The 22997-nt window shown below is 40.7% G+C and overlaps 1 protein-coding gene across 2 annotated transcripts in view; it reads left to right on the top strand.

Annotated features, from left to right (window-relative positions):
* The window catches only part of PKP2 (plakophilin 2), an 88007-nt gene that overhangs the window by 21810 nt on the left and 43200 nt on the right, over positions 1 to 22997 (top strand). For both annotated transcript variants that reach the window (XM_036019178.1, XM_028533025.2), the window contains exon 4: positions 6706 to 6841. In XM_036019178.1, the coding sequence (XP_035875071.1) occupies positions 6706 to 6841 (136 nt within the window). The remainder of the gene's footprint in view (positions 1 to 6705; positions 6842 to 22997) is intronic.

Raw genomic sequence — 22997 nt, forward strand, 5'->3', positions numbered from 1 at the left:
CTCATATTTGTGGAACACTCCTATAGAGTAGCTAGATAAACTATAAGCCTGCGTAATGACATAAGGTATTAAACAATGGATCTTTCTTTCCAAAAGAAGAATGGCTGCTCAGACAGTTACTAATGCAGCTGAGAGCCAAGCCATGAAAGTAAAAGAGAGGCAGACAGTCAACGCCTATTCTAAATCTGACTGAAGAAGAAGGTTCAAGAAATCACGAAGTAGAAACTTCTAGATCAGTTTTTCTGAAAGTGTGATTTCTACACCTATGGGGGACTGGTGGTTCAGTAAATGAATATTGGTTCCTCGGGATACGCAGCACTGCAGTAAGAACTATAAGAGAAAAATTGAGAGGGATAGATGAAGGTCTAGAGAGGATCAGTGAAAAGGAAAGTAAGATGCATCATCAAGTGCTGCGCTGTGTGGTACGTACTAGTGTCCACAGCAATTAGAGACCGGAAGAACGGTGTGCTAAGGAGATGAAGGAGAGAGGCTGGGTCTCTAGGCAGGGTCTAGACCAGGCAGGTCTGTGACATAGAGCATAAAAGATGTCATATTAACTTCCCTCCACATCCTCCTATTTACCGACTTCTTTAAAGCATTTTTCAACTATTTTCACTTTCAACAGCCCAGTTCAAGGCTTCATTGCTTCCACTAAGACTCTTGTGGTGCCCTCAAGACTGTCTCTAGAAACATATATCTACTCCAAAGTCATCTTTCAAATGGTGCTTTTATCACACTTTTTAAATCTAATCTTTATTGTATTATTTCCATTGCCTTTTCGTCCCCTTACACTCCACACATCACACCTAAAATCCTCCTGAGGCAGGGGGATCTGCACTTCCTCAGACTCTGTGACCACATGCAGGAGATTTCCATTCATCACTTAGTGTTCGTTGGCCTTGGAGGTGCAGCCCTGTTCTAGCATCTGGGAACCAGCCTGCAGCAGGGCCATCCTGTTACTGACAGGAATGCTGATTGCTGAGGGATTCCACACATAAAAAAATACAGGTTGTTATTTATTGCTAAATATTAGCTTGTATTCTGACCAAGGATATTTTATACTGCCCCCCTCCCTACATTTTTCATTTACATTGACATTTTTTTAACATATTAACTAATAATGTGTTGAAAAGACTCAGTTCTAGAGAGCATGCTCCGGGGATAATGAGGTCCAGTAACAACTGATCTTCTGATCTCCCTGCGCTGCCCCCAACCCCATTTCCAAGCCACATTTTTGCAGACTTTGGGAAGTGCTTGATGATGAATGAGCAGGAGGGGAGAAGGAAAGGGGGAAAGAAGGAAGGAGGACAAAGAGAAAAAGAAGGGGATGCAGGGGTGGAGTGCTGTAGGAGAACAGAGAAGGAAGGGCATAGCTCTAGCTGAGAATAGGGCACAAGACTGATTTCACAAAAGTGAGGACATTTGAAGTGAGTCTTGATGAATAGACAAGAATTAAGTAGAAGCATGGACTTTCTTTTTTTTAAGATTTCATTTATTTATTTTTAGAGAGGGAAGGGAGAGAGAGAGAAAAACATCAATGTGCGGTTGCTGGGGGTCATGGCCTGCAACCCAGGCATGTACCCTGACTGGAAATCGAACCTGCGACACTTTGGTTCGCAGCCCGTGCTCAATCCACTGAACTACGCCAGCCAGGGCAGCATGGACTTTCTAGAAAAATCAGAGAGGTTTGTAAAGAGGCATGCAGTGTTTAGAAAAGGATTGAAAGTGTGGCGTGGCCCTGGCTGGTGTAGCTCAGTAGATTGAGTGAGGGTCTGTCAACCAAAGGGTCGCCAGTTCAGTTCCCAGTCAGGGCACACGCCTGGGTTGTGGGCCAGGTCCCTAGTAGGGGCGTGCATGAGGCAACCGCACATTGATACTTCTCTCCTTCTCTCCATCCCTTCCCCTCTCTCTAAAAATAAATTAAAAAATTAAAAAAAGAAAAGAAAGTGTGGTGTGTGGTGTGGTTGGAAGATGGAGTGGCCCATCACAGGAAGGGAAAGAGAAGGGACTGAGGATGGCAGGATTGGGGCCAGAGTCAGGTCAGAACATTGACGTGTTTTAGACTTGGGTATCACAGACACTCACAAAACCGGAAACTGATGCCCTCACAGCTCTAGCAAACCTTCCACTGAGGAAGTCTGTTCAGTGTGGGAACTATCCTTAATAATAAAGTACAATGGCATTGGATTGGCTAGGAGTGAATGCAGAGCTTCTTTGTGAATCATGTTCAGGAAAATAAAGGATTCGAGTAATGGATTTATTTTGGGAAATTCAAACTCTTCTGAGTCATTTATGACTTACAAAGTGGATTAATGGCTGAATCTTTTTTTTTAAAAGCTGCATTAAACAGAAGGGTATTCTTATGCTATGAGTGATCTTTCATCAGCAAACACACCTGTACTGATAGATGCTAAAGACCTAAAACTGCCGTTGTTATTGAGATTGGTAGAATTCCGATTTCTCTCCAAAGCCATTGGAGTCTATGCATGTCAATTATTTCCATCTCCTTTAAAAAGTATTTATATTTTTAAAAAATGACTCAAATTCTGACTTGAATGGTAATAGCCTACATTTTTTACCAATTAAACTGACTCCTGAGGCGCATTTTAAAATATGAGATCATTACATAATTCCTAGTGTGGATGCCAGAAGTGTTTCTGCTGCCTCATTTTTAATACCCTTACACTCATGAGGTAACACTTCTGTGTTTGAACATGTGTTTCAGAGGCAGTGAGTATTAGTTTTTAGTCATGAGACTCATTTACCCCCTCACCTGTGCCACATCCACCTGTGTACAAACACCGTTCACAACACAACACACACTCACGTCAGAACACATGTGTATGTACTGTGGGTTAGCCCGACACAAGAGGATTTACTCACTGTGCTTGCTAGCAGATGCTGGAAAACACCCTCCCACGATGTCTTTGGAGTTTATTACCTGGAATGAATCAGGCTACCGTCTTTGAAGCCAAAGCGGGGTCCTACCTTTAAAGCACATCTTGGGCCCCAATTCTAAGATGTTAGCGTCCTGAGTAATTTCTCTGAGGCAATGCTTAGGGAAGCCAAACCACACTGATACAGACTGCGTAATCTAGTCACCCTCCAGGCAGAAATAAAAGGGGAGAAAACAGTGTAGTTCTATGAGGCATTTGGGAGTTACTGGTTTTTATTTTACAAGTAGCAGTTTTAATTGTCCTCTATAAATACCCTCCCTGTGTCAAACGGCACCAGATTTCATCACTATAAATACTTGGAATTCGGAAAGGACAAACATATGCTATTAGCTAGACGTAAATTCAATGTCATTACAATAGCAAAGCAAATGGTAACAGAATGTGTATAAAATTGTTTTTTTTTAAGAAAAAGCATGTTTATAATTGCATTCAATCATTACCTTTCCTTATGGATTTTGTCACACCAGCATGACTTATTTTAACAAAATGAACTGAGTTTTCCTGTTTTTACTGTTTATATACTGTTACTTTCATTAAATAAGAACACTTTTAGAATGAAATTTTAAAAACTCATTTTCAGGTAAAATAACACATTCAGAGCAGCTTTGAGAAAAATCTAATCATTTTTGAGGAAGAGTGTTCCCTCTACAGGTCTGACATTACCAGGGTAGCAATAATTTTTAATTTCTTTTTTTTTTTTTTAAGATTTTATTTATTTATTTTTAGAGAGGGAAGGGAGGGAGAAAGAGAGAGAGAGGGAAACATCAATGTGAGGTTGCTGGGGCTGTGGCCTGCAACCCAGGCATGTGCCCTGACTGGGAATTTTTTTTTTAATATATTTTATTGATTATGCTATTACAGTTGTCCCATATCCCCCTTCACTCCCCTCCACCCTGTGCCCCCTCTCCCACCCACGTTCCCCCACTTTAGTCCATGTCCATGTGTCATACTTATGAGTTCTTTAGCTTCTACATTTCCCGTGCTATTCTTGCCCTCCCCCTATCTATTTTCAACCTACATTCTATGCTACTTATTCTCTATACCTTTTCCCCCTCTCTCCTCCTCCCACCCCTACTGCTAGCCCCCCCATGTGCCCTCTATTTCTGTGGTTCTGTTCCTATTCTAGTTGTTTACTTAGTTTCTTTTGGTTTTGCTTTAGGTGTGGTTGTTAATAATTGTGAGTTTGCTGTCCTTTTACTATACATGTCTTTTCTTTATCTTCTTTTCTTAGATAAGTCCCTTTAGCATTTCATAAAATAAGGGCTTGGTGATGATGAACTCCTTTAATTTGACCTTATCTGAAAAGCACTTTATCTTCTCTCCCACTCTAAATGAGAGCTTTGCTGGATAGAGCAATCTGGGATGTAGGTCCTTGTCTTTCATGACTTGGAATATTTCTTTCCAGCCCCTTCTTGCCTGTAAGGTCTCTTTGGAGAAATCAGCTGACAGTCTGATGGGAACTCCTTTGTAGGTGACTGTCCCCTTATCTCTTGCTGCTTCTAGGATTCTCTCCTTCGTTTTTACCTTGGCTAATGTAATTATGATGTGCCTTGGTGTGTTTCTTCTTGGGTCCAACTTCTTTGGGGCTCTCTGCGCTCCTTGGATTTCTTGGAAGACTGTTCCCTTTGCCAGTTTGGGGAAGTTCTCCTTTATTATTTGTTCAAATAACTTTTCCACTTGTTGGTCCTCCCCTTCTGGTACCCCTATAATTCGGATGTTGGAACGTTTAAAGGTGTCCTCGATGGTCTTAAGCTTTTCTTTGATTTTTTGAATTCTTATTTCATCATGCTCTCCTGCTTGGTTGATTCTATCTTCCTTCTGGTCCACTGTGTTGTTTTGAGACTCAGATTCCTTCCTTTCACAATTGGCTCTCCTCCGTGTGTCTTCCTGCATCCCTTTTATGGTAATCTGCATTTTTTCATGTAATTTGCATCCAAAATCCACCAGTTCCGTGAGCTTCCTGATCACCAGTGTTTTGAACTGTGCATCTGATAGATTGGCTATTTCTTGGTCACTCAAAAGGATGAGTCCTGGGGGACTGATCTGTTCTGCTGGAAACATGTCTTATGTCTTTCCCTATCTCTCGTATTATTTTACTTATTTATTTTTTCTCTGGTCTGGTCGCTCTTGTTACGGTGGGGGGCGGAGCCTTAGGTGTTCTCCGGGGCTGGGCGCCCCAGTCGCTAGCTTGTGACGTTATATGTGGGGGCAGGGGCGGGAGCGGGGACAAGAGGGATCAATGGCAACCCTTCCGTTCTCCTGGAGCCAAACACTTCCCTGGGCTTCTGGGCCGTGAGCTCTGCCCTGGTCCACAATCGCTGCCCCACTGATTCCCCCAGCCGCTGCTTGCGTACTCAGGGATCACCGCTACACCGCTGCGCTCTTGTGTCCCAGATTGCTGTCGCGCCGATTTTGCACCAAATTTCCCCCGACCTACGCGCGTCTGCGACCCACGCCAGCCCCGCGCCCACTCGCTCGGCTCGTCGTCCCCTACCAGTCTGGATGTACGGGTCTACTTCAACTTCTTGGCTGTCCGACTTCCATTTAGATAGATCCTCTGACAGTTCTGATATTATGACTGCAAATCATTGTTGTAAATTATTGTGGTTCTGTTCTTGGTTGTGCGAGGAGGTACGGTGAATCCACCTATTCCTCCATCTTCAATTTTTAATTTCTATGACCAGATTTCTTTTAAATTTCACAGTAAGACTTCACCTGAAGTCTTCACCTGAAGACTTCACCTGAAGTCTTACTGTGCCTTTAAAGTCACCTTTTAAGGTGTGACTATCATACTACCCATATTTATCTGAAACAGAGTTCAGTTTCTTTGGTTATGAGGTCTGTCCAGAAGGTATCCAGCCATGTAATATGAAAAATGGAGACATTTATTGAAGAAGATACAAGATATAAGAAATACTGTACATGCTTAGTCCCCTTCAAAGTAGGCACCTTGGGACCTTACATAGTTCTCCCTTTCACCATCAGCTGCCTGTCATATTTTCCTGAATCTCATTGACGTTCTGAAATCTCTGAGCCCTTTCAAAAGTCATTTTAGTTTTGGGAAAAGCCAGAAGTCACAGGGCACCAAATCTGGGCTGTAGGTGGGCTGAGTCACCTGGGTGATTTGATGTTTCACCAAAAACTGCACAAGACATGATGTACGAGCGGGCACATTGTGATGATAAAGCTGCCAATCACCAGTTGCCCATAGCTGAAGCCTTCTGAATCATCCAAATAGTTTCCTTGGAGGAATGTTCAAGCTTAACGTAAAATTTGATGCAGATCCATTGCTCTACATGCTTAGTCATTTTGAATGCAATGTATGTAAAATTGTACACATGCTCACTCAACAGCATCTACCACCCCCACCGACTGGTACAGTGAGGTCGTCATTGTTCATGCATGTGCATTCCAGGCCACTCTCTTTGTCTGCCAGGTTACATCAATGTCACACAAGCCTTTCTCTTTATATGAACAGTGGCTGATTTTTTCTGGACAGATCCCATTATTATGAATCTGCTCAATTCAGTGATGATTTTCTGAGGCTAGTCTGACCAGAACTGAGTATTTCTGCTACTAGCTTCCTATACTTTCTGATCTCAGGTACTGATTTTTCTTTTGGCTGAAGGAGGCAAGACTAATGTTCCAGGCACTTTCCAGTATTAGCTGAGTCATCTCCGGAGGATCGGGCTGATAGGTGGGAGAGAGCAGATTTGGAATTTTGCTGACTCTGTGACTGTTTGTCTAGGAATGCAGACATGGAGATGACTCTGGAGCGGGCAGTGAGCATGCTTGACGCAGACCACACACCACCTGCCAGGATCTCTGTGGCAGCCACCTTCATACAGCACGAGTGCTTCCAGAAATCTGAGGCACGGAAAAGGGTGAGTATCATCTTAAGTCCATTGCAGAACTAGCTCTGTCTGTTATGGCAACCCTGCAAAGCGAAACCAGTGACATACTTACATTTTTAAACATGGCCATTGTCGATTATACATTAATGCCCAACCAACTGAGCCACACCAGTCAGGACAAGAGTCTTTCATTTAAAAGAAAACATATACATTATGAAAAATGTTCCCTCAACTCATAAACAAGTTACTACACAGACCTCTTCCTTCTTTGTCTGTCTCCCAGACTCCCCCTTAAAACCATCCCCAGAGGCAACTGTTGACAGTCCATGTGCTTTCAGATTTTTCTGAGAGAGGGTAGGGAGGTGGCGTGAGTGTGTACTGTATTATATTAAATATAAGGAAATTTTTCCAATTTTTGTTTTCATTAAATAATTCCATTTATCATATATAATAAACTTTGTACATGTGTCTTTGGGCACTTCCACAAGTGTTCCTAATGGCCAGAGCCCAAAAAACATGTTTGTTTTAAAAAAGTAATACATCTGTGGTGGGGGTGGGGATCATAGTTCAGAATGGTCTGCACTAGAAAGAGAGCTCCTCTCCTACGGCAAGCCCCAGCTTATCCCCCATTTTCCTCTCTCTCTGTCTCACTCTCCCCATCTGTCTCCTCCCTTCTTCCTTCTCTCTCTTTTTTAGTCTCTCCCTCATCAGTTTCTGGGTGTATTTCCAGAGATATTCTATGCTTGTAGAAATAATTACTGGGTGGATTGATTGAGTATCCTTTTTTGTTTGAAACAAAATCACAAGTGGTAGCAGATTATTTACAGTACTCTGTACTTTGCCTTCATTTAGTATCTTGGAAATCTTCAATATGTATTAGCCCTCCTTTGTTTTTTAAAATTGCTGCATTGATTTATGTTGTATAAATGTGCCAGTTTTGTGTGTTCATTTTTTAAATGCCTTTTGTAAGGTACCATGTGACAGTTTTGACATGTTTTGGCACTGTGAAAAAAACCATCGCAGTCAAGACACTGAGCATGTCCATGACCGCCACAGTTTCCTTGTGCCCCTTTGTAGTCCTTACACCCACCCGTCCCCAACCACTCTTAGACCCTAGGCGACCTTAGCTCTGTTTTTCTGTTACTATTGATAATATTGAATTTTCTAGAATTTCTCTCTCTAAATCAATTTTTTAAAATTGTGCATATGCACAACTTTGCAGGCACCATTTATTGACTTTCCTTTTGGTTACTGAATTGTTTTCATGCTTTTGTTGAAAAGGAATTGATCGGTGTGTGAATCTATTTGTGGACTATGTATCCTATTCCATTGATTTGTTTATCTGTATTGTAGATACCAGAACCACAGCCTGGATTATTCTGGTTTTATATTAAGTCTTGAAATTAGGTCATGTTAGTCCTCTTTGCTTTTTTTTCTTCGAGTTTATTCTGGCTAGACTAGGTCTTTTGCAGTACATTTGAATTTTAGAATCAGCTTGTAAATTTCTACATTTATAAAACTTCTGGGATTTTTTTTTTGAGATTACATTGAATCTATAGATCAGTGTGTGGAGAATTGGCATGTGAAACATATTGAGTCTTCTGACTCCTGAACAAGGTATATTTCACAAATTATTTAGGTTTCTGATTTCTCCTGGCATTTTTTGTAGTTTTTACTCTAGAGGTCTTCAATGTTTTTTGTCAGATTTATCCTTAAAGATGTCATATTTCTACATACCCTTTACAGATGGACAGTATTTCAATTTTTGATTATTCAATGCTAGTATACAGAAGTACAGTTCAATCAATAAAGGTGATTTGTACGCTGCTGTACTACTAATTCACTTCTTAGCTCTGTATCGTATTTGTAGATTTATCAGATTTTCTGCATAGAAGATCATGCCATCTATGAATAAAGTCAGTTTTGTTTCTTCCTTTACAACCTGAATGAATGACTTATATTTCTTCTTTTCTTTTTGTACTGGCTAGAACCACCAGCACGTTGTTCAAGAGAAGCGAGTGGATGTGTTGTTCTTTGAAGCCTTCAGTCTTTCGCTACTAACTGTTGTGATCCCTGTGGGTTTATTTATATTTTGGAGATATTTCATCTAGGGAATATGGGGGTTTTTCTAACTGACAAAGGGTTTTATTACTATACAGTTGCCCCAGTTAAAAAGATACAGCCATGCTTTTCTGCCCCCTCCCCATCCTTCACCCAGCATTGCTGAGGCAGCACTTGCAGAACTCAGCGCTCCTGCTGTCAGCTCCGCTGTCCTCTCCTTCCAGCCGCCAGCCATCGTGGTCATCCGCCAGGACCTCATCCACATGATGAGATGTTCTCTGATATCTACAAGATCCTGGAGATGCAGACGGGCTGTGCATGGAGGTGGAGGGGCAGATGGTCAGTAAGAGAGAGGATAATATGGATGACTCGCTTATTGGTGGAATTGTCTCTGCTAAAGTCCCCAAGGGCAGGGTACCCAAAAGCTTCACAAAAAAAGCCTACAGGAGGTCCATCAAAGATTACAGAAAATCAATCAAAGGGAAATGAAAAACAGAGACCAGAAAGAGTAAAGCTCTTATAACAGGGGCTTTGAAACAAATCTAGCGCTAATTTCAACATCTACCAGTTCTCTCGTGGTGAAAACATGCATCCAGATGGCACGGCTGCTCTGCTGGCCTGCCGTGAGAACCGTGCGACCCCATGGATGACTCTGTTTTAAGGGTGGCTTAGAAATGGGAAAATGTTAACAAGTTTGGCAATTTGGATGTATCACCTGTCATCCTAACTGGCTGCCTCTTTTTAAAAAAAAATTCTCACTTGAGCTTATGTTTATTGATTTGAGAGAGAGATAAACATGTCAATGTGAAAGACAGACATCCAGCGGTTGCCTCCGGTGCCCTCCCCACTCAGACTAGGTGTGTGTCCTGACCAGGATCGAGCCTGTAACCTTTGGTGCATGGGACAGTGCTCTAACCCACTGAACCACCTGGCCTGGGCTGGCTGCTGCTTTTCACCCAACACCAGAACAAATGGGACTGATGTTATCTTGAGCTCTTCATTTATTTTGACCTTGATTTATTTGGACTGGAAGCATTGTTTCTAAGGAAAAACCTGTCATGTAGGTTGTCTAAAAATAAAATGCATTTAAGTAGAAAAAAAGGTCCACCCATATCACTAAGCTGAAATCATTAAATATTTCTAAGGCCATTTCTTTAAAACAGAGTTTGGAAAAATCAGTTCTATCAGGAAATTTTATAAAGAAATCTTTCCCTTAGATTTTGCTAGGTTCTGAGACATCTTTTTTAAATAAATTTGGCTTTAATACCAAGCTTAAAAAAGCACTTTTTTCCCCAAGATGACAGTATGATTGACATGTAGTATATGCCTTTTTTAGGTACAGTTTTCTGTCAGACAAATACACAGTCATGTAACCACCACTACAGTCAAGATAAAAACTATTCCATTACTCCCCAAAGTTCTTTATGTCCCTTTGCAGTCAAATCCTTCCCCCATCTCCAGCCCCTGACATGATCTTCTGCCTATCACTAAGTTTTACTCATTCCAAAATGTCAGATAAATGGAGTCATGTAATACATAGCCCTTGAGTCTGTCTTCTCACACTTGGCATACATATTGGAGTTTCATCCATGTTGTGTGTATGAGTAGTCCATTCCCAATTTGTTTTTTCCGAGTAGGATTCCATCCTATGGATGGATATACCACAGTTTGTTATCCTGCCACCAGCTGAAGGACATTGTTTCCAGCTTTTGATAACTATGAACTAAGCCTCTGTAAACATTCGTAAATAGGTATTTGTGTGAATAAAAGTTATCATGGTAAATACCCAGGAGCACAATTGCTGGGTCATAAAATAGGTATATGTATAACTTTATAAAAACTGCCAGTTTTTCGAGGACTTCTGGTCAAATGGAGGCATAGACACGCTTCACCTCCTCAAGCTACCACAGAGAGAATTACAACTATATCTCAAAACAGATAACACCCATAACCATCAGAAAACTGAGCTGTGTGGAAGTCTAAAACCAAGGATTTAAAGAAACCACATTCATCCAGATAGGTAGGAGGGGCAGAGTCATAGAGATGGGCTGGGTGGCTCAGAGACACACCAGAGAGGTGGTGGGAAACAGGTGGTCCCACACTGACATGTGGTGGATAAAAATCAGGAGGGATACCTTGGGGACCAGCGATCCCAGGCCAGACTGCATAGACCAGGGTTCTAGTACTAGAAAGTTAAATCCCCATAACTTCTGGCTGTAAAAACCAGTGGGGGTTGGGGGCAGTGGAAAAAAACTAACAGATTTTCAGGAGAGTCCATTTAAAGGGCCTTCACAGACTTAGAACGTTCGCAGACACACCCACTCTGGGATTCACCACCAGGGCAACAGGAGGAAGGGCACCAGTCACATATGGGGAGTGGGTGAGGTGACTACAGTTGGGCCAACTGCTGGGCGCACCACCAGAAGCCAGGCAGTGGCATTGTCCCCTCTCCAAGTCCTCCCCTCATACAGAGCCACAAAGCAGTGAAGCAGCTTGCCCCACCCTGGCAATTACCTAAGTTTCCACCTCACACAAATTACGGGTGCTTTTTCAGAGACGGGAGTCAAAGCACCTCTACTTGATACAGAAACACAAGGAGGCTGCCAAATTAAGGAGACAAATATGACTCAAATGAAAGAACAGAACAAAATCCTAGAAAGGTAACTAAATAAAATGGAGATAACCAACCTATCAGATGCAGAGTTTTAATACACCGGTAATCAGGATGGTCAAAGAACTGATTGAGTATGGCAAAAACATAAGGGAAGAAATGAAGGTTACACTAAGTGAAATAAAAATCAACAGGGAACCAACAGTGGAGAGTATGAACTTGAGAATCAAATCAATGATTTGGAACACAAGGAAGGAAAAGGCATTCAATAAGAACAGCAGGAAGAAAAAAATTGAAAAAATAATGTAGGCTTAGAAACCTCTGGGACAACTTTAAATGTACCAACATTCAAATCACAGGGATGCCAGAAGAAGAGGCAGAGCAAGAAATTGAAAACTTACTAGAAAAAATAATGAAAGAAAACTCCCCTAATTTGGTGGAGGAAATAGACATATATACAAGTCCAGGAAGCACAGAGAGTCCCCAGCCAATTGGACCAAAGAGGACCACACCAGGACACATCACAATTAAAATGCCAAAGTTTAAAGATAAGGAGACAATCTTAAAAGCAAGAGAATAGGGCTATCTACAAAGGAGTTTCCATAAGACCATCTGCTGAATCCTGAAAGGAAATCTTGCAGACAAGAAGGGGCTGGAAAGAAGTATTCGAAGTGGTGATATGGAAAGACCTACAATCTAGATTACCCTATCCAGCAAAGCTATCATTGAGAAGGGAAGGACAGATAAAGTGCTTCCCAGAGAAGGTAAAGCTAAAGGATTTCATCATCACCAAGCCCTTATTATACGAAATGTTAAAGAAACTTATTTAAAAAAAAGAAGATCAAACCTGTGAACATTAAACAGGCAACAATTCACACCTACTAACAACTGAATCTTAAAAAAAAAAAAAAAACAAACAACGCAAATAGCCAGAACAGGAACAGAATCATAAATTGGAGATCATTTGGAGGGTTATCAGTTGGAGGGGGATGAGGGAGAATGGGAGGAAAGGTGCAGAGATTAAGAAAGATAATTGATAGGTTCCTGGCTCGCATAGCTCAGTGGATTGAGCGCAGGCTGGGAACCAAAGTGTCCAGGATCGATTCCCAGCCAGGGTACATTCCTGGGTTGCAGGCCATAACCCCCAGCAAACCGCACATTGATGTTTCTCTCTATCTCTATCTCTATCTCTATCTCTATCTCTATCTCCCTCCCTTCCTTCCCTAAAAATAAATTTTAAAAAATCTTTAAAAAAAAAAAAAAGAAAGAAAGATAATTGATAGGTACAAAACAGACAGGGAAGGTTAAGAATAGTAGGAAACAGAGAAGCCAAGAATTTATTTGCACAACCCATGGTCATGAACTAAGGGGGAGGGATGCTGGAGTGAATGGGGGGTACTGGGCAGAGGAGGGCAAAGGGAGAAAAACTTGGGACAACTGTAATAGCATAATCAATAAAATATATATATATTTTTTTAAATGCCAGTTTTCCAAAATGGTTTTACCATTTTATACTCCCACTAGCCATGTTTGATTTTGAACAATTCCTACAGAACACAGTCCAAAGGATGGATCCTCATTTTATATGGAGCAAGAAGCACTAAATTCTTCACTTATTCCATGTCTTCCTATTGGCCACGGAAGAACCTGTCTTCTTCCTAGCCACGTGGCACTGTTCTTTCATGTGTATTCCTGGGAATACTCAGACTCAGGCAGGCCCCTGACCCCTCACCATGCCTGGTGCTTCCCCACATACGTGTTTTTGTTTATGCTCTCTACCACCTGGCTGTTCATTTTTTCCTTGTCAAATCTTGCGTAAACCCCACCATTGTAATCTTCGTTCTTCGAGACTCTCTTCTGCCCCCCGCATAAAGGATAGTTCAATGAACGATATTGACAGAGGAGGCCAAGGTTTTGTGTTTTTGTTTGAAGAAAGGGAAAAGTTTCTAACATTACATTTCTTGCTTTTTGGTTTCTTTAAATTGAGGTATAGTGACATATAATGTTTTATTAGTTTCGGGTATACAGCAAAGTGATCACCACAGTAAGTTTAGCTACCATTCGTCACCACACAGGGATACAAGGGTTCTTTGTAATGAGAATTTTTAAGATATACTCTTAGCAATTTTCAAATATAAAATACAGTATTATTAACTATAATTACCATGCTGTACATTACATCCTCCTGACTTACTTATTTACGAAAGTTTCTACCTTTTACCACCTTTACCCATTCCAAGCACCAATGTCTAAATGCCTACCTCTGGCAACCAGCAATCTGTTTTCTGTATCTATGATTTCAGGGTTGTTTGTTTTTTTAGATTCCCCATATAAGCGAGATCATACAGTATTTGTCTTTTTGTGACTTACTTCATTTGCATAATACACACAGTATCCATTCATGTTGTCACAAATGCAAGGATTTCCTTTCTTTTTATGGCTTAGTAGTGTATATGTTATATAGAGTGTATAAAATGTTACATATGTTTTATATATTCAGTGGTATTTCTTTATCCACTCATCTATCAGGGGACATTTGGGTTGTGTTCAGAATTTTGTTTAAAAAATTATACAGCTATATTTACAAAGGATATTAATCTTTGATTTTCTTTTTTGTAATATTTTTGTCCAATTTTGGATTGAGGGTGATAGTAGCTTAACGGAATAAATTGGGAAATGTTCTCCCCTCCTTTGTTCTCTGAAAGAGTTGTATTGTAATTTTTTCAGAGAAGAAATCTGTCATTTTTCTCCTGCCTCTGTACATAATGTGTCTCTACCCCCACCCACCCGCCCACCCAACTTGCTTTTAAAATTTTCTGTTTATCCCTGGTGTTGAGCAATTTGGTCCAGTATGCCTTAGTGTAATTTTCCTTAGGTTTCTTGTGCTTGGGAGTCCATTGAGCTTAAATTTGTGGATTTTCTCCCTTTCATCACATTTGAAATTTTGGTTGGAAATGTTTTAGCCATTAGTTCCTCAAATATTTTTTGTTTGTTCTTTGGGAATTCCATTTACATACATATCAGGCTTCTTAAAGTTGTCCCACAGCTCATCCATACTTGTTTTTCTGTTCCAGGTTTTCTTTCCTGTGTTTCCTTCGATAACTTGAGTTGCTATGCTTTAAATTCAGTATTCTTCTGCAAGGCTTAATATGCCCTTAATCTTATTCACTGTATTTTTATATTTATTTTTAAGTATATTTTATTGATTATGCTATTACAATTGTCCCACTTTTTTTCCCTTTTATTCCCCTCCATCTCACACCCTCCCCTCCCACCAGCATTGCCCCACCTTAGTTTATGTCCAAGGGTTGCACATATAGGTTCTTTGTCATCTCCATTTCCTATACTATGCTTAACTTCCCCCTGTCTATTTTGTGCCTACCAAATATGCTTCTTGTTCCCTGTACCTTTCCCCCATTTTCCCCCTTCCCCATCCCCATTGAAAACCCTCCGTGTGAACTCCACTTCTGTGATTCTGTTCCTATTCTAACTGTTTGCTTAATTTTTGGTTTTGTTTTTTTAGGTTCAGTTGTTGATACTTGTCAGTTTGTTGTCATTATACTGTTCATATTTTTGGATCATCTTTTTCTTAGATAAGTCCCTCTAACATTTCATATAATGAGGGTTTGGTGATGATGAACTCCTTTAACTTCACCTTATCTTGGAAGCACTTGATCTGCCCTTCCATTCTAAATGATAGCTTTGCTGGATAGAGTAATCTTGGATTGTAGTTCCTTGCCTTTCATGACTTGGAATACTTATTTCCAGCCCCTTCTTGCCCCCAAGGTTTCTTTGAGAAATTAGCTGAGATTCCTATGGGAACTCCTTTATGGATAACTGTCTTTTTTTTCTCTTGCTGCTTTTAAGATTCTCTCCTTATCTTTCATCTTGGGTAATGCAATGATGATGTGCCTTGGTATGTGCTTCCTTGGGTCCAATTTCTTTCGGACTCTCTGAGCTTCCTGGTCTTCCTGGAAGTCTGTTCCTTTGCCAGATTGGGGAAGTTCTCCATTATTTTTCAAATAAGTTTTCAATTTCTTGTTCTTCCTCTTCTCCTTCTGGCACCCCTATGATTTGGATGTTGGAATGTTTAAAGTTGTCCTGGAGATTCCTAAGATTCTCCTCATTTTTTGAATTGTTGTTTCTTCATTCTGTTCTGGTTGAATGATTATTTCTTCCATTTAGTCCAAACCATTGATCTGTGTCCCAGTTTCCTTCCCTTCACTGTTGGTTCCCTGTATATTTTTCTTTATTTCACTTAGCATAGCCTTCATTTTTCCTCCATTTTGCGATCATATTCAACCATTTCTGTGAGCGTCCTGATTACCAATGTTTTCAACTCTGCTTCTGATAGGTTGGCTATCTCTTCATCACATAGTTCTAATTTTGGAGCTTTGATTTGTTCTTTCATTTGGGCCATATTTTTTTTTCTCAGCATACCTGTTATGTTGTTTGGGGCAGAGCCTTAGGTATTCTTCAGGATGGGGCAACCCAGGTCGCTATGTTGTTGCACTATATGTGGGGAAGGGGTCCAAAAGGGAGCAATTCCACTTGCTCAGCTGTTGGCTGGCTTTTATTCACTTCCTCCTGCTACCCAGAAGCAAATCGGGCCCTTCTGGTGCTGATTCTCAGGTGCATGGGTTTGTGTAGGTTCTAGGACCCTGTGGGTCTCTCCAGGGAACTCTCCTTTGAGGCCAGGAGTTTCTCCTGCCACCGCCAGACCCATAGGTTTTTACAGCCAGAGACTTTGAGGCATTCTTTTCCCACGCTGGAATCCTGGGTTGCATAGTCTGTCTCACTCTCCAGTTGTTCCTCTCAGTTTATCCACACACAAATGTTGGGCTGCCTGGTCCTCCAGCTGCCACCTCACCCAACCCAGTCCACCAGTCACTGCCTTATCCACCCAGTTCTCCAGCAGCTGCCTTGCTGCAAGTCCCCTCCACCCCAGCTACCTGTCTCCACCCCTCCTACCAGTCTGGATGAATGTTTCTTGTTTAACTCCTTTGTTGTTGGACTTCCATACAGTTTGATTTTTCTGGCAATTATGGTTATTTTTTGTTTTTAAGTTTGTTGTTTTCCTTCTTTTGGTTGTGCGAGGAGGCAAAGTGTATCCACCTATGCCTCCATCTTGGCCAACAGTCCTATTTTTGTATTTCATAAATTATAGTTTTCATCTGTATAAGTTAAATTTGAGTCTTATTTGTATCTTCTGTGTCCCTACCTAGGTTTCAGTTGATTGGTCTTTCTTCTCATTATGAATCATATTTCTCTTCTTCTTTGCATGCCTGGAAATTTTTTATTGAATCCCAGGTATTATGGATTTTATCTTGTTGGATGCTGTATACTTTTAGTTTTCTGTAAATATTCTGGAGCTTTGTTCTAGGATGCAGTTAAGTTACTTGAAAACAGTTTGATCCTTTCCAGCTATGCTTTGAACATTTGTTCAGTGGAACCAGAGTGGCCCCACTTACTCTTAAAGCGAGACACTTCTGAGAACACTACCCAATGCGCTGTGAATCAGGAGGTTTTCTGGCTGAGCCAGGATAGGCAAGATTCATGGCTGGTGTGAGCATGAGGAGCTCTTGTTTCCTAAAATCCTTTTAGGGGGTTATTTCTCTGTCCTCGGGCAGTTTTCTCACACACATGCACTAATTAATACTCTACTGAATACTGGTGTGGGACCCTTTGCGGATCTCAGGGGTTCTTTTTGTGAAGCCATCTCTCTGGTACCCTTCCTTGCAAATACTCACCTCTTTGTTCTTCTTAGGATCTACACTCTGTCTCCTTGGCTCTGCTTGTTGAATTCCACTTATCGCCCTCATTGCAGCACCCCGGCCTGGGAGCTCCCTCAGGGCAGGGATCTGAGGCAGCGGTTAGGCTCACCTTGCTTGTTCTCCGTCTCCTACAGATCACTTTCCACCATTGCCCCATGTCCAGTTATGAACCACTGTATGCTTTCTCCAGTTTTTAAAGTTGTTTCAGGCAGTAGGTCATTTCACCCTTGTAACTATTGACTCATTTTTAATTTCGATTAACAACTCCTCCCCCAAATTATACAAATTTATACTCTTACCAGCATCATGAATACCATGAGATATTTTTTTGTTTGTGTTAATCTGACAAGCAAAAGAAAAGCATCTCTTTATAGTAGAATTTTTTTTTTTATTTTTTGGGATCAGGACTAATAGTTATCAGTTAATCAGTTACAGAGAAAATCTTTTTTAAAATTATGCACATTAACACATATAGTTTGTAATGATCTTTCTTACATAAACCATGCCCTTTATTATCTGCCATTTTTAGTTTTTTTAAGTGAAATAAAAACTTAATGGCACTAACTCATGTGAGTTAAATCCTTCTCAATTTTTACGTTTTATATTTTTATATGTTTTAAGTTCTTCGCCTTTATCTAATCTTTTGAAAGCATTCCGATTAGTTTTCAGAGAGACAAAAGTTTTTTTTCATACTTGTATTTTATTTTTTAAAGAATAAATTACATTATTACAATAATAATTACAATTGACATAAATACATTGGGAAAGTAACCTGAGCTATTCTTGATAAACATGTATCTCGACTAGTATAAATAGGAGTACAAAGCCCAACACAGAGTAACCGACCCACTTTGAGAGCACTCAGGGAATCAGTAGATTTCACAGAAGGATGTGGTTAATCCTGCAGATCAGGTCATTCTAGCCATACAAAAGCACCTGCATGTAGCTCTGGTTCACTCCTGAGAGTGCGGTCAGGGTTTTGGTGAGGGCACTTTTGTCTACCGGCTTGAGTGAGGCTGGAGAATCTTCTTTCAAGGTTCCTGGAAAGTTGGTGGGGGTAGTTTGCAGGAGAATTGGGCTAAAAATTAGCCTTTTTATGGCTAACTCAGATAAATGTGTAAATCTTTTTTATTTCCAGTCTTAAATACTGGGCAGTGTTACTTTCATTTTATAATAATGGCATTACTTGGATTTTCTTTTGTTACCCAAGTTGGGCTAGATTTCCACTCTCTTGAAATTATTAATTTGATTATAAATGTTATTGCTTAAACATAGAATTAAAGCTATCCTTGCCTTTTTAACTCTTATTCTGTGATAAAGCTAGAACAAAGACTAGTTTTGAGAATAATGAAATTGAAAACTAAAAACATAGGCTTTGCAGAAAATCTAAGAATTGTGATGTTTTAACCCAAAGAATATTAATAGAATCCTGCTAATAAGCACGATGCTATAGTTTTTAAATTATGTATAAAAGACAATTACTATTTGGACATAAAGATTACAATTTTAAGTCATAACTTTTAAAAAAGATTTTATATATATATATTTTTTAGAGAGAGGAAGGGGGGAGAAAGAGAGGGAGAGAAGCATCAGTGTGTGGTTGCTTCTTGCATGCCCCCAAGAGGGGACCTGGTCCTCAACCCAGGCATGTGCTCTGACTGGGAATCAAACCAACAACCCTTTGGTTCATAGGTCAGTGCTCAACCCACTGAGCCTCACCAGCCAGCACTTAGGTCATAACTTTTAAAACCATTGGCACCTTTTTAGTTCTTATTTTATATGGTTAGGACTCTTAGCACTAATGCCATCAATCCCTCTTTCCTTTTTGAAACTTTCTTTTTTTTGGTCCAGAGTCTCCTGCTTCTTTTTCTGTCCCTCTGGCTTCTTCAGGTTTCCTCTATGAAAAAATTATGCTTGACCTGTCCCTTATATATTCCTTAGCTGCCTTGTCGGGGCTTTTCTTATTCAACAGCATCTTTTGACCTGCCTCATCCACTTCTGTGGCTTCCATTATTGTGTGGTCTGGAAGTGGCTAACTCACAGCATCTCCAGCCCATATCTCTTTCTTGGGTTCCAAACCACATGTCTATCTATTTCCTAGAATTCCCACTAAGCTCAACATCAACTTACCAAAAAATGAACACATTCTCTTTTGCTTTTCCTCTCCATTACCCAGCCCTCCTTCTAAACTTGCTCTTCCTGCTGGGTTGGGAGGTAAAATAGGTGGCAGTTTGAGCATTGAGGCTCAGGAGTCACTCATGGATGGATTTGAATCCCAGCACCCTAATTGCCTGGGTGACCTTGAGCAAGATAGTTTGCCTGTCTAAGCCTCAGCTTTCCTACGCAAAAGTGGAATAGTCCTGCTTCAAAGAGTTGGTGTGAGAAAGCAATCAGATAATGGTTGGACGCCTGCCCAGAATAATAACTCAGAGAAGAGTATTTCCTCTGCGAGTGGAAGTTGACCCAGGGGTACAGCTCATCCAGGTCACCATCGTCTCTGTTAAGCCAGCTGCCTCCTAATTAGTCTCCCTTCCTCCATTCTTGTCCATCGCTAATCCATTCTCCTGGCAGGACCCAGGAGACCATCCAGTAGCTGCCCTGCGTGCCTGCAGGATAAAGGACAAATTCCATAATTTAATTCGCAAGACCCTTCTTAAACTGAGTTTTATTTTTATGCCTACTTCAGATCTCATCGCAGAAGCTGTGACTGCCATAACTGTTTTGTAAAGTATTGTTATAAATCCAATACAAATTCATAAGAAGTTTGAGATATTAAAAAAGAAAAAAAACATATCCATGATCCCACCATTGTTAACATTTTGGTTTTGTTCTCTGATTTTTTTATTGCATATACAGAGTGGGGCAAAAGTAGGTTTAACATTGTTTGTATAGAAAATATACCATACAAGAATAAATAATAATATAAGAATAAACTCTGTTTCATGTCCTGCAAACCTACGTTTGCCCCACCCTGTGTGTACATAGCTGCTGTCAGCTGAATATGTGGCTTTGTTCGTGGAGACTTTCCGTGTTGATTTTTTTAAAGTATGCAAAAATATGTTTGCCGTGTTTAAAAATATACAGAATAGTATGCCCCATTCATCAGGTATAGCCCACCATTTCTCCCAGACCCCCTAATTGCATTCCCTTCTTTATGTCTGTGTTTATGAATAGAAATGCAGTTATTTTATTCAACTTTTTTTTCAGTACCATTATCTCATAAGAGTTTTCTTGGAACTTTAATAGTTTGTAGGCATTTTGATGGTGGCGCATTAGCAGTGATAGTAGCAGCTACGAGGGGTTGAGTAACTACCGCATCGTAGCACACAATTGCTAATCGTAACACAGTCCCTCCTCGATGGATGAGGGAACTGCATGACTAATAAAATACCCGTCAATTCAGACACTGTCCTGCCTCTCCCATGGCCACCTCAACCTGTGGATATGTGACAGGTGATCATTAACCAGTCTTCCCCCATTGTTGGACATTTATGGTTTCTTATTTTTCACTATTATAAGGTAGCTACTGTTATTGTGTGTTACTAGTCTGTGTCTGCATTTGAAATTGCTTCCTAACAGAGATTTCTAGAACAGAATATTTTTCCTTTCTGACATGAATTGCCAAATTGCCTTCCTAAAGATTTACCAATTTATAGGGAGTGATTAATTCTACAGAGAGGGAAAGCAGAGAAAGGGAGTGACATTTCATGGAGGAGGTGACATTTGAGCCAGCTCCTGCAGGAGGAGCAGGACTTTGCCAGAAGACAGGCAGAGGGGCCCAGCCTTGCCAGCAGCAAAGGGAGTGAGAGCGACAGCACCTGGGCACAGGGAGCCCTGACCCCAACAGAGGCCTTCTGCTCCCCCTGTGGATTTGCCACCAGAAATCCTACTCATTTCCTCTTTTTGGAGTTGACAGGGAAGAAAATCAGAGTAGAGGCAAAGAGAAAGTTAAAATTCTAATATGTGGTTTTGCCCCTTCATATATTTAGAAACCATCTCAAATGAAAGCTCCTTTGAAGTTCTGAGACATGCATGTGGGTCTGCTTCTTTTTTCCTTTCCCCAAAGGAAGAACAAATCCCCTGAGGATTTACTCTAACTGGGAAACAGATGTAACCTCTCCGGTTCCAGCTGCTGCCCTCAATTTAAAGGGGCAACAGCAGCACATGGGACATTAGTCCTAATGTGTATAGGATTCATTACCAGGGTCCTTCTAGTTCTGTACAATGAGGAAATGTCATCAGCTTCATTCATTTAATATGATTTATATCCATTTGCTGGATAAGAAGGATAAGAGTCCTCACCTAACTAAACTGTTTTTAATGGTGGGGTAGGTGCCAGACACTGGGGAGTCAAATTCTACAGTAAAGTAGAACTGTGGTTCTACTTTAGAAATGTCGGATTTCAGCATTTACCGGAGCTTGGTGTGTCTGCAAGTGCTGAGAGCCAAGGGGATGGCAGTGGCTGTGGCAGGCTACGAGGATGGGTCAGAGGCTGTTAAACAGAAGCCTGCCGTCTGTGCTCCCCGGTCAGGGGGTCAGGGCAGTGGAGGCTTCCAGCTGCCACTCCTCACTAACGCTGTCATCACAGCTGGAAAGGCAGTATGGTCAGTAAGCCACGTCACATCACATTTTAAAGAAGGCAACTTATAAATTATAAATTAAGTAGTAAAATATTTCTAAAACTACCAAAGTACCTTTAGGATGAATGGGATTTTCTTTTTGCGTCGATGTTTCCGCTGCTGTGAAGATTTAGTCTCACTGGCATGTATGGTGTTTATGGAGGGAATTTAACCACCTTAAAACCCAACTGTGAAATAGAATTTGACAGAATTAAGGAAACATGTGAGTTTCAGGCTGCTTTAAAAATAGATTGTGCCTTTCTGCTTTTACGGAAAGGTAATAATGGGATAGGTGAAGTAATCAAATAGATGATCTGTTGGACCAGATTTAGGTGGTAGCTATAAAACGAAACCTTTATTATTTAAAATTATTATACAAGTATATTAAAATGGCTCTAGACATCACCCATCAGAATTGCTGTGGTCCATCCTCCAATTGTCTCCTGTTCTGCAAATGTCTCCTCCAAAGGGAGCCAATAAATGGGAGTGTTACTGGAAGACTGGATCTTAAATTCCATTTATCTGTATGAAAGGGAGGCTAGAGTTGGATGATACATAGAAAATGTGAAAATATGCCCCTGGGCCAGGGGCGCAGCTCTCCACCCAGAATGAACTGCTGTGTAATGAGGGCGTTATTCCTGGGGAGGAACTTCATCTGCAGGGGAAACTCATGCCCCTTCTCAGCTTGTTACCTACACATTTCTGCATTAAGGTGGTGCAAATTACTAAGATCTTTACCCAAAGTTCTTACCAAGCTAAAAAAATGTTAAATCAGATACTAATGGAAGCCCATGAGAAAGAAAGCTCTCAGTCTGCAACTTAACATTTCTCTGCGGCAACCCTGTGTCCACCTCTTGATTTCTTCAGATATTTGCAGCCTAGCTCACAAAATCATCTTGCCCAGATTGCTATTACTTGGTCTTTTCTCAAACCACCATAGGTTTCAGAATCTAAACCATCTATTGTTCTTCTTATTCCTAGTTCTGCCCCTTGCATATTTGCATAGAAGAAATATTTTTAAAGTAGGGCATAAAAGAGTGTAAAGTTGTGTTATTTACTTAAATGTTTGACTAATTTATATAAATTGTTTTAAATGCTCAAAGCAATTGATTGTAAAAATA

Source organism: Phyllostomus discolor, chromosome 2 (assembly GCF_004126475.2).
Source record: "Phyllostomus discolor isolate MPI-MPIP mPhyDis1 chromosome 2, mPhyDis1.pri.v3, whole genome shotgun sequence".
NCBI lineage: Eukaryota > Metazoa > Chordata > Mammalia > Chiroptera > Phyllostomidae > Phyllostomus > Phyllostomus discolor.